Source organism: Hippocampus guttulatus, chromosome 16 (assembly GCF_054856545.1).
Source record: "Hippocampus guttulatus isolate MCC_2025c chromosome 16, RoL_Hgut_1.0, whole genome shotgun sequence".
Lineage (NCBI taxonomy): Eukaryota > Metazoa > Chordata > Actinopteri > Syngnathiformes > Syngnathidae > Hippocampus > Hippocampus guttulatus.
In genome coordinates, this window is record NC_141276.1 from 6,151,293 (window position 1) to 6,163,207 (window position 11,915).

The following is an 11,915-nucleotide window of genomic DNA, read 5'->3' on the forward strand; positions in this document are numbered from 1 at the left end:
TGAATACCAGGGCATAAAAAAGAGGTTGTACTGCACATAATACTAACCAATACATGAACTATAAGTGCCTCTACAAAGATAAACATGCTTGTTTTTGACAGTTGAATGCAAACTTTTAGCATCCCAACAACATTCCTGTTAATTCTGGAACATCTCGTGTCTCAGTAATGTGCTATGGCGCTAAAGTGTACTGACGTTCTTCCAATGGTAACTTGCTAACAGTTTGTATATAGTACTAACATATAGCAAGATGTAAATAAAAACTTGAGTGCAAAACCCCCTAGAATAGAAGAAATTAAGATTTTAAATCATGCCCTGTAATCATACGCCGCTTCCTATATTTGAATTCCTTTGAAATCAAAAACATTATCCATTTTGCGCTTTGATTTTGCAGCTATACCTAATAAAGTGGCCCTACCCAACCGACAACATCATTGTGTCGCCAACATTCCAGACACAAGGTCTTCCTCTTCCTTTTATCAGTGTGTTTTTCCCCTTCTTGGACAACGTTAATGCCGGGATGTGTTGGTATTGGTTGTAATGGAGGTTTGTGAATATGTGTGTGCGTAGCTTGAGAGGAGTAGCATGGCGCAGGGAGTGAGTTATAAAAGCGCACACAGGCGTTATCTTGTCCAACGATACCGTCTTGTTGTTGCTGCTGCAGGTGTGCAAGTGCCGAAGCATGGGAACAACTTCTCCTCGGACTTCCCTGCCGTGTAGTCATGCAGCATGTGGACGGAAGCGCGAAAACACTCTACAGGGCATCTTTGCCCTGGGAAATATAAAAGAACAGAACATTTCCTAATGTTTGTAAAAGTAATCCGATTTTACACGTGCTGAACTAAGGAGGACAAATCGAGTGGACGTAACCATGATTAGCAGTTTATTTTTAACGACAAAGACAAGATATTTAATGTTCAACCTGATTAATGTTAGTGATTCTCTCATATATGTTGATATGGATGGATATGTAGTCATATTTGTCTATGTAAATATATATGTAGATATGTATATATATATATGTGTGTGTGTGTGTGTGTGTCTATTGTAGGCCATATACGGTATGTCTGTATGCATGTGTGTAGAACATCAAACGTACATATACGGTACATAAGCAGTTTTTTTAAAAGTGTATCATGAAACTTAACATAGTGAACGATGATCGCGCTGACGTCTAGAATGCTATTCATCATCACAATGTCATTATTTTTTAATAACGTGGAATTCAGAGCACAGCCTCTCGAAATTATTTTCTGCTCTAATATGTGTAATTTTGTTGTGGTTCTTGGAAGTTATTATTATTATTTTTTTGTGATCTCGTCAGCCACCGTACCTGTTCCACCGCCCCCTCCTCCCTCCCTCAAACACCACCCACCCAGTTACCCTCATTCCCACCCCCCAATAGAGGTATGCACTCAACCTTGTCATGGCCCAAGGCAGTGCATGTTCTTGTTGTGGGTTGAGCAATTGCATTACTCATTCCTAAATTCCTGCTCAATGCCGTATTCTCCGTGTACTGTATCTGTAATTTTCCCCTTTTGTTTTTTCACCCCTGCTCAAAATGCTCTTCTGTCTTTTTTTATTATTATTATCATTATTTTGAAACCTTACTCCATCAACATTTCTGTTTAATTCTCCTGCCATGGTCCCGTCGGCCTATGCAGGAGATTAGCAGTGATGCTATCAAGCATTTGTCGAGGCGGAAGTCTCGGTCAGGTTTTAGGTGTTTTTCTGTTTTTCCTTCACCCGAGGCTTTGAGGTTCCGATTACAGATGAGGAACCAACGCTTTGTGTCCTTGAGCCAAAGCGTCGAACAAACCTCTGCACGCCTCGCTGAGCCGCCCCCAAATAAATAAGTCACGTATCAACCTCCGAGCGTTGCTACGGCGAGAAAATACACTTTTACAGTATCAAGCAGAACACGATTAAGACTGAATACTAGTTTTATCCTTTGAATGTCAAGAGTGATCAGCTTCCTTTTTTCACATGAAAAAGTAGCGTCAATAAAAACAAAAGCAAGACAAAAAAATTATTTTAGTCATTTAAAAACTAGATGCAGTATATGAGAGAAATTTTCCAAACTAATCGAAATAGTTTGTGTTGGTTGCCCTTCACTGTCTCCTGGGTGGCAAATGGCATCTTTGGGCCCAACTTAGCTTAGCCTAGCCGATCTGCCCACCCTCACTTAAGAACCTAAATACAAACATGCCCTCTCATATGTCACCTGACCTCCTGCTGAGGTGACCACAGGTGTGCACACACATATGCAAAAAACAGTTTCTGCCTTCACCTGTGTCAAACACACACACACATTGATATTGCATGGCAGGCCCACATCTAACCACCTCCCACCACCGCTCAGCGCCGCCGCCCTGGGGGCGAGTGCGTGCGAATCCCGCGGTAGACTCCGAAGCCCCCTTCGCTGCGCCTTCTCTACTCGGGCTTGAGAAGGGAAATTAAGGCTTTAGGAGTTCATTATAAAACAACAACAACAAGCAGCATGAGCACAGTGTGGGGGTGGGGGGGGGGGTTGCCTTGCGGGGGTCTCTATTTCTCCATCCTCGTTTCCCTCCTTGATGTCTGACAACATAGCAAAAAAAAAATAATAAATAAATAAAAAATAATTTCCTTCCTTATCCAGCAGTCACGTCGATTTAAGTTAAATATTGATTTGTGATTGTATAATCCAGCGATCCGGTTCTCTAGTGTGCCAGTCTGTGAACTTGTTTAACCTCTGGCACCGGCGAGAAGAATGATGCATTTAGGTGCTTTCTGATTTTTCAGGGAAATGAATTCTGTCGTGATGAAGAGCTTCAAAGCGATGGGTTGTGTATTGAGCTCTTATAATAATACATAACCAATATCTTTTCATACAGACTGTATTACAAAGTAGGAAGAGATTATATTTGGTAACGGGTAAAGTGAGTGTTCAAACCTTAACTTTAGAATAATGTCGTGATAAGTGTGTAGGTCGCGGGTGTGAAACCAGAATTGGTACCATGTTAAGTGGCTGTTCCCCATTTCAGCTTTTCATTTCAATTACTTTCTCTAGTCGTAATTTAGGGAGCAAGGAACCATATTTGGTCACATTGGGAGTTCAAAATGCACTATGAGCCGATCGAAGCGCATCAAATTTTCAAGGGTTGTTGATACAACATTACTATCGTATACAGATTAATTTGGAGAAATCAGTTGTGTTTGGTCTATCTACAATAACAAATATGGTTCTGTGCTCGCTATTGTGCGAATAGAGAACAATTTGTCTCACTTCTGCTCATCACAGCGGGCTGTGGTTGATGCCCGAGGAGTAATCACTCCCTTTAGAGTGCGACATCAAAAGCAGATGCTCATAAAATAAATAAATAAATAAGAAAACGGTGCGAAATACATTTGTGATTCACGCTTAATCGCACGTAAACGGCCAGGTCGACCACTCTTATTTGTTTGCAAATGCGACATTCCTCAGAGTTACCATCCTCGATGTGATCGTCATCATTATCATCATCACGTTATGGATGGCCGTAGGCACAACACCTGTCGGGACGTCTCCTGACAAAATTGCTGCCTCGCTAATGTGCATATGTGTGTGTGTGTGTGGGGGGGGGCACTCACTGACGTCACTGAAACAGCCTATTGTACAAACATTTGTCCATTTATTTATTTGCTTTAAATAAGAAAGTAAATATATATATATGTAAAACAACAACACTTTTGACACGTGGTGATATATTACCAAGTTCAAAAGACACTTCTTAAACATTTCAGAGAACATTTACAGTATGTCCGTGAAAGTCCAACACCACTCATCAATCGGCATCAAAGGTGAGGTAGAGAACTATATGAGCCCTGACGTGAGTTCTGTTCAAAAGATCTTTACCTACAAAGTCCTTTTGGGCTCCTTTGACTTGCACACATGGACAATTTGCTTTTTAGGGTAAGGGCGCCACACGGCCATTTTCTTTGATTTATTCCTGGGAGGGAAAATAGGGAGGCCAATTGTGGAGCCACTTTGAAAGCGTTTACAGTAAATATGTGGTTAAATTATACTTTAAACAATAACCAATTATTCTCTGGGGCAATTTTTAACTTTAAAGCGGTCGGGTTTTTCATTTTCTTTTTTTTATCCCCACTCTGTTAACCCCCTATCGTTCCCTTTGTAGGCACACATTCATACCACGCAGAGATTTCCATAAACATTTCCATAAGAGCAACCGAAGAGCCAGCGTGGTTTTTTGGGGTGGGGGGCAGTCTCATCATCCTGTACATGTACGCAGTGACAAAGTCCTCCAGTGATACTATCAATTCTGTTTTTTTGTTGTCTTTACTGCACATAGCCAGAGCAGCATAAGTGCTTTAACCCTTAAATTGGCATAAAATTAAAAAAAAAAAGTACAGCAGACATGAAAGACAGACAGGTAGGTTCATTCAGAGCGTATAGTACAAAAAGCAGCAGTAGTAGATCAGATACATTAAAAAATATATATTACAGTACCTGTTTGAAATGCTCTTTGGGAATTTTCAGTGCATCCGGCACAATGAAAAAATATGTGCAGAGTAGCGTGAAAATCTAAAATCAAGGGTGCTATTTCATGTCACAAACCAATCGAAACAAATGCTTTCACTAGACAGAATGAAGAAACAACATCAAATGCTGGGTCTCCTCCGTTGTTGTTTAAAGTGGGGCAGCTTGCACTGTGTCGTCAAGCTTTTCGCGTAGCTAACGCAGTATCCACCACCGCACCATCCAGACTGCACTTTCCACATTGGATTTTCTGTTCCGAATTGCAGTGAGACGACTTGAACCGAATTGTACCACCTCTGCGAAATGGGTCTAAGTTGTGTGTTTTCACCCAAATTGCTGGACTCTTAATTGCCCTTACCCTGGCAGTGTAATATAGCCACAGAAATGGATGATATGAATTGTTTGGAGTGATAAATTAAATCTGAAAATGTTAGGGCCTTAATTGGCAAACACGATCAGTCTATCCCGCACAAAGATCTGCGAGGGCATGTTCCAAAGTGCACCTCAGCAGAATACATTTGTTTTTTTTCATTGGCCGTCAAAGTTCGGCCATGTTTATATGTGACCGGTCTGATAATTTTCTGCCACATTCCCAGGAGATCTCAGTGTTCCGCAGGATCCCGAGAGCCCTATGTGCTCTTGCAGGTGTAAACCTCCTCCTCACGGACACACGTCTGGCACTCAACATGGCAACACCAGCGCACCTGGCAGTTACAGGAAAGGCTGGTGAGGCGCATGGCCGTGTTGTAGCCACGGCCGCAGCACAGGTTCTGGCAGCTGGTGTCCTTGGCGCATGAGCGCCCACCCGTGCCTGCTGAATAGCGCGAGGGCCGGCAAAAGCTGGGCGACTCCTCCAGGTAGACCAGGTCGGTGGTGCGCGGGCTGTGGCTGTGGCGACGCGGTCCCGCCAGCTCGCTCTCGCCAGTGGCCACGTTGGTGACGCTGAGAACTCGCATGGCTATGTCGTAGCGGTACTTGAGCAGCCGGCCCGTGTCGTGGAACGGGGACAGCTGCTTCCAGCAAGTCCGTACGGCGCAAGAGCCGGAAACCCCATGACACTTGCAGGTGGTCTTGAGGCCGCTCTTTACCGCCTTGGACAGGCAGACCAAGAAGGAGGGGGGAGAGGGGAAAAAAAAACAGGGAGACGTCAGTTCCCCTGGCTTTGATTCATTACCTGGCCTCTTATCTGGGCGGTCTATCTCCACGGAGGCGGACGGTTTCCTGAAGGCGGTCGGCTGCACCTTTTCAGAATGTTTCTGCTCGGCTTGTTGGAAACTCTAACATAATGGATCGAGGGCAACTGTCGTATTTCATTTAGCTCACATCTCTCAGTCGGACAGCTTGGGTTCTGTTACAACTAGTACCGTCTGCCTCACATGTCTCGTTCCTCACACCCGAGGCATGGTGGGACCCAGGGTGCAAATGCTGGAATCTCTCCCACTCACGCAACCAACTTCAACCAACCAGTGTCCAAAAAATAGAACTTAAGAGAGATTTGTTTGCGCCATCACTCAGCCATCTACCTTGGCGAGGGCCAGAAACAGGTCAGATAGCACAGAGGGTTGGTTAGTCTGACAGGCCTCAGGGTATTTTGGGGTTGAAAAGTTCTGCTTAGGTCCTCCCTCTGCAGGTATGAAACCCTCAGGGGGCTTCTGAGTACTATTACTGAGAGATGAGTGGGTGGCTGGAAGGCCATGCTTTCTTGTCAGACCTCACATTGGTGTAAAGTCAGGAAAACAGTGAACCCAGATAAGTTAGCTGCCATTACTTCTTCCTGTTTTTTTGTTTTGGTTTCTAGGGTGAAAGCCCCCCGGGCGTTTCTCGTCTACCTCAGAGCGCCACAGTGGTGGTTACCAACATTAGGCGGGATTTATGGTGAGTGCAGTGATTTAGTACGAGGAGAAAAAAATGGTTGCTCGTATATTAAAAAAAGAGGCCGCGGTTGTAATCGCGTCCTCTGCGATATAAGACCTTTAATTTGTAGTCGGCCTGCACAGCAAGCTTCATCATGTCTGGGAACACCTGGTTCTGACTCTCATCTTACTAACCTAAAACCAAGTCTAGTACCCTCTCACGGTGCAGGTAGATTAACTCATTCAGTACCAGCCAATTCTGGACCAAGTCTGAAAAGACGTTTAAAAACGTCTTTGGGAGGGAATGAGTTAAGAGCAAAACATTGCTTTTTTTTTTGGCCACCGTGTACTCAGTGGCGGTTCTGGGGGGGGGGGGCCAACGGGGGCCAGTGCCCCTGTAGCACCGATTCTGGCCCCCCCTGTGGCCCCCCTCCGAGCGCAGATTACGCAGTCGTGCCGAGTCGCCGACGCGAAAGGTGGAACCAAAGTGCGTGATTTAACATTCTAGTCGGACCCTTTAGTGCGCTGCGCCATTTAAAAATGAGCGGGAAAATGAGAAGCAGTCCGCAGAGAAGGAAATTACCACGACATGAGTGCTATTTGCGTGTGTGTGTGCGCGCGTGTGTGTGTGTGCGTGTGTGTGTGCGCGCGTGTTTGTGTGCGTGTGTGCGCGTGTGTGTGCGTGTGTGTGTGTGTGTGTAACTTTTTTAGTCTCCCTTTTTATTTTAATTTTTATTTAACAGGATCAATATATAAGACATTGCCTTTTAAAATTTGGATAATTATATGCATGTAAAACATCTAGCTTCAGTGTATTTGCAATTTTTGTCCCCGGCAGGCTGGTACCATATCATCCCCTGGCTTGAATATTCTCAACAGACGTATTGTTACGCTTGCAGACATTTTAGCCCTCCTAATACTGTTTTTTTCTCATCACTGTAATGTTATGACTACAATTTCAAAGTCTGAAGAAATAAAAAGTCAAATAAGATTTCGAATCTGTCTTTTTAGCCCTGGGTTGAATGTGCCCCCCCATCAAAACCCCTGGCCCCAGCCCGGCCCCGTCAGTGAAATTGATCCAGAACCGCCCCTGCGTGTACTCACCCGAATTCCCACATTGACATTGTGGGCGTCCACCTGAGCTCTCAAGTCCTTGCTGACCCTCTTTTGGCTCAGGAACCGCTTGAGGAACTTGGTGCTGTACTTGAGGTTGTCGCCGCACACCCCCCACTGCCACGCTTCCCGGTGCTGGATGCCGGGCGAGTCGTCGCAGGTGCAGCGCTCCATGCGGCCCGAACTGCATGCCTTGGCGAGCGCGTGGGTCAGCGCCGCTGACGAAACCGCCAGGAGAAAGGCCGTCTCTTTAAAGGCTGCAACCAAACAGAGTGAAAAGGTTCAGAGGAGATTTTACACTTGGGGCAAGTCAGACGGTGAAACACCATATCCAGCAGAGAGTGCTGCAGTTGGGAAAAAAATTGCGATCCGGAGTAGATGTTCCTGCCGACTCTCTAATCAAATTCCGTGCTCACAGCCATTGTCCTTTGGTTGCCGTTGGTACTGACATACAACGAACGATGATCAGCGAACTAGTTTTACAGTGGCGTTGCGCAACAAAAGAACACATGCTCAATCACCCTTCTACTTAATGTTTTTTTTTTTTTTAATTTAAAAATGTACTTAATTTTTGACTGCCCATGACTAATAGTTTTTTGTTGGTTTTTGTTTCCGGTGCAAATAACTCTAAAGATTTGTTGTTTCCTAGACCTCACACCAATGGATAGCTCAAAAATAAGGTTTTAGCTGCAAAACCAGCAAAATACTAATTGGAAGAATGTCTCACAATTCCAAACGAAATGTTCTGCAATGTTGTCAAATCCACTGGTCTCTGTTATCAGCCATGCTTGGAAAATAGTGGAAACAAGCAGTGCAAACAGCAATGATTAGACTAGATGAGGGGAGAATATATATATATATATATATATATATATATATATATATATATATATATTTAATATGCGCTGTTTAGCTTGTTAGACTTGCATCTATGTGAAAACAAACAAAAAACAAACAAACAAACGAAAAGAATGCCTAAATCAAAACAGTATGGATGAGTAATGGCCAGCCAAACAGTGAGTGAATTTCGGAACTTCATGATCGACTCTTGTCATTTTCAACTGCGTGAGGCAGCAGCAGAGCCAAGTTGCCACATGAGTTGCATAGTAACTGGCCTCGGAAATGTTTTAACCGATATATTCTGCCTCGCAGCAAGTCACAGCGCAAACATAATCTTACTATGTTATATTGTTTACGATGATACTAATGCAGCGTGTTATACCGGAGACAAATTCCTTGTGTGTTCTACATACTTGGACAATAAAGATGATTCTGATTCTGATTCTAAAAATCCATTAGGTTCTCTTGATCTCTTTTGCTAAGTCTGCCAGCCAGCAATTTAAAAAAAATTAAATATGGACTTTTTGTCAGGAAGTATACTGTAACTGTCTTGTAAACAATACACAGTACTATACATCTTCATTTATACTGTGCTTCCACAGCAGCTGCAACTGTAACAAAGCGCTTTGCAGAAATACGGTGCAGCTCATCCTGTGGCTAGCGGATGTCGTTGTTAAGCTATATGCTTTTGGCAGTTAGTCAAACTTGCCAAACGGTCACCCAGCCTCCCGAGTTTCTCAGCCACCTGCGATCTGTGAAGGCAATGTAGGTGCTAAGCTAATGTGCCTCGGCTGCAAGGGACGAGCTCTTCTAAGATAGTAGAGCTCGCCTTCATAATGACAAATAAACCAGATTTAGTCCGAGTATGTTCCGAAAGGAGCTCTAACTAACTAACTAATGAACTAAACATGTAAAATGCATGGACTGCGCTTTCCTGAAAAGAAAAGATTTAAGATTTGGTTTGTTTTGTCTTTGATTTACTGGAGACTTTCCTACTAGCAGTTTTGTAGTTTGTGTTTTGTTCCTTTGCGGTACTGATTGTGAATCAAACCAACAAATAAATTCAAAATGCTTTTGGCCGTTACATGACACACTCGGAAAAGCCCAAATGCCCTTGAATAAGCTTACTAAGCCCAAATGTTGACAAAGCGTTCGCTGTGTTGTCATGTCAGTGTGTCATCCTCCTCTCGCCCCTCTCCTCCGTGTCACACGCTGTTATTTACGTCGCCCCCGAGCTATCAGCCCGGCGTGTCTATTTTGATCCAATTAATTATTATTTTGACTAGGACGCAGCCTTTTCCCACATGAAAGCGGGCAATTGCGCCACCCTTTTCCTCTGGGAATCGGGAGCTTTTCCTGGCAGATAAAAATAGCCACACGAGGTTTCAGAAGTCTCCGCCACCGCTACTGCTGCCATTTGTTGGCATCCTCACTCCCTCATTACTTCCTTTGCTGACCTCTTCATCTAACCCACATGTTGATATGCAGATGTACCAGTACCGTTTCATGCACGCTTCAACTCGCAGCTGCAAGAACGTTTTCTTTTTGACTCCAAGTGATTACTGATTGATCGGTTAACCGTAAAATAGGAGAGCGTTTACTGAAATGTAGTGCATTATACTGCCAAAGTCGTGTAAACACACAAAGTGGATCGATACCTTTCCAAGTGTATGTAGAATTTGAGACGTGACATATCACAGTCTTTTAATAGTGGTTCTTAGGATTTTGCAACAAATTGATTGGCTTTCCGGTGATATAAACACGCCCCAAAACTCACCAATATTATTGCAAAGCACGATTCAAATCAGTTTTCGTTACACCACCTGCTACTTAATACTGAGGCCTACCAACCATGTCTGAATTGTTGCACGAGTGGCTAATTCATTCTGTCCTCTTCAGATGTCTGTCTGTCTCTGTGAGTGATGGGGAGAAGAGACACCATAACGTTCTCCCGAGGTCACAAATTCGAAACCCCCACTAGCCCGCACTAAGCTTGCTCACCCCCACCCGCTCCCGGGTCCTACCTCTCTTCAGGAGACTCCCCCGGCCATCCAGGCTGCAGTTCCAGCGCTCGTTGCGGAACTGGTAGCGGCACTCCAGCAAGCTGAGGCGCACGGACTCGCGCAGCGTCTCGGCCAGGCCGGGTTCGCGTCGACACAGCCTCTTCTGCCGCCTAGACAGCACCATCTGCTCGCACTGCTTCAGGTGGGCCTTGCCCGTCGCCGGCTCGTTGGAGAAGTGGCCCGGCAGGAAGACCAGGGGCTCCCGCCCTGTCAGTCTAGACGTAGACACAAAGAAACAATAAAAATAAAATATCCACATGGATATAAAAGTTTAATTTATTATGGGATTAAATTTAATTTTTTGGTAAAATAAAAAAGCTTAATTTTAAATGTATTATACAAATTTGAATCAGTGTTATAGAGATGAAATATTTTCATTTGAAAAGCTATGAAAATTCTACTGATCAGAGTTACTGTGATTGATATAACATATTTCAAAATCTTATTTTAATCTGATTTGAAATTAGTAAATTTAAAATAAAGTTGAATAATTGTATATATTCAGTTTTCATGTATACAATTAGCTTAAAGTATTTTATTTATGCATGATTATCAAAAAATAAAATTTGCTAAAACGTTTTGGATTATACTGTATATTATAGGATTTATACATTATTAAAATGTTTTCAAATACAAAAAACCCTAAACGATGTTGAATATTTAATTTAATAATACATACCGTAAATGCAGCATATATTAAGTATTTCTTTTCAAATGTAAACTTGTAAAAAGTACACTTACAACAAGCTATTTAATTGACTTCAGATTCCGGTCAGTTCTTTTTTTTTTTTTACCAATTCACAACAGAAGTTATCTCTTCCCCCATAATAAAACTAGAATTGAAAATAAGCCCAGCTCTTAAGCAATAACAGAATAGACAGTAAATTATAAGATAAAGTTGAGCGTACCAAATTATAACGCGGCAGCACCAAAACTATATCGAACAACCAAAACAGCAACAACAAAGTGCCACATAACCACTATTAACACGTGCATTTATCCTTTGAAAAGGTTTGCTGACCCAAAGTAAGCTGCGCCGTGCGACAGGAGGATGCAGAGAGCAACGAGGCGCAGTAGGCAGGCGGTCCGCGGGAGCCTGGAGCGCATGCTGCCGGCTCGGTTCTGCTCTTCATCGCGCTGATTCTGCCCAAGGAGAAAGTCCGAGCCTCGTTGGCCGGCGCGCCTCTTTAAGGTGGGAGGGGGGTTGATGGGTGACGTCTCGTTCCTCAACTGGAGTCTCTCTCGACTACTTTATTAGGTGAGGTGCCCTCCCACAGTGAGCGCCACCCAGGTGGATGCAGCTGCAAGGGGAGCTCGTTTACCTGCGCACCGCCACCACCTCCGCGTAAACAACAAAAAAAACATCACGCTGAGCCGTGCGATCAAAGTACATTCATAAAAGTGGAAGGCATCATTTTGAGGATCATTTGCCATACGTTTTAAGATATGGTACCAATCTTCAGGAATAATGGAAAGTGTGCATTTTTTTTGTAGTTGTATTTTTACACTCAAGGTTTATGTTAA

At 43.6% G+C, this 11,915-nt stretch overlaps 1 protein-coding gene across 1 annotated transcript; it reads right to left on the minus strand.

Annotated features, from left to right (window-relative positions):
* Positions 1 to 3,633: 3,633 nt before the first annotated feature.
* wnt9b (wingless-type MMTV integration site family, member 9B) lies at positions 3,634 to 11,607 on the minus strand. The gene is made up of 4 exons (XM_086133806.1): positions 11,413 to 11,607; positions 10,353 to 10,606; positions 7,480 to 7,745; positions 3,634 to 5,613 (listed from the first exon to the last, which is right to left on the minus strand). Exons 1-4 carry the CDS (start codon positions 11,496 to 11,498, stop codon positions 5,152 to 5,154), a joined length of 1,068 nt encoding a protein of 355 aa, XP_085989932.1. The 5' UTR covers positions 11,499 to 11,607; the 3' UTR covers positions 3,634 to 5,151.
* Between the last annotated feature and the right edge of the window lie 308 nt (positions 11,608 to 11,915).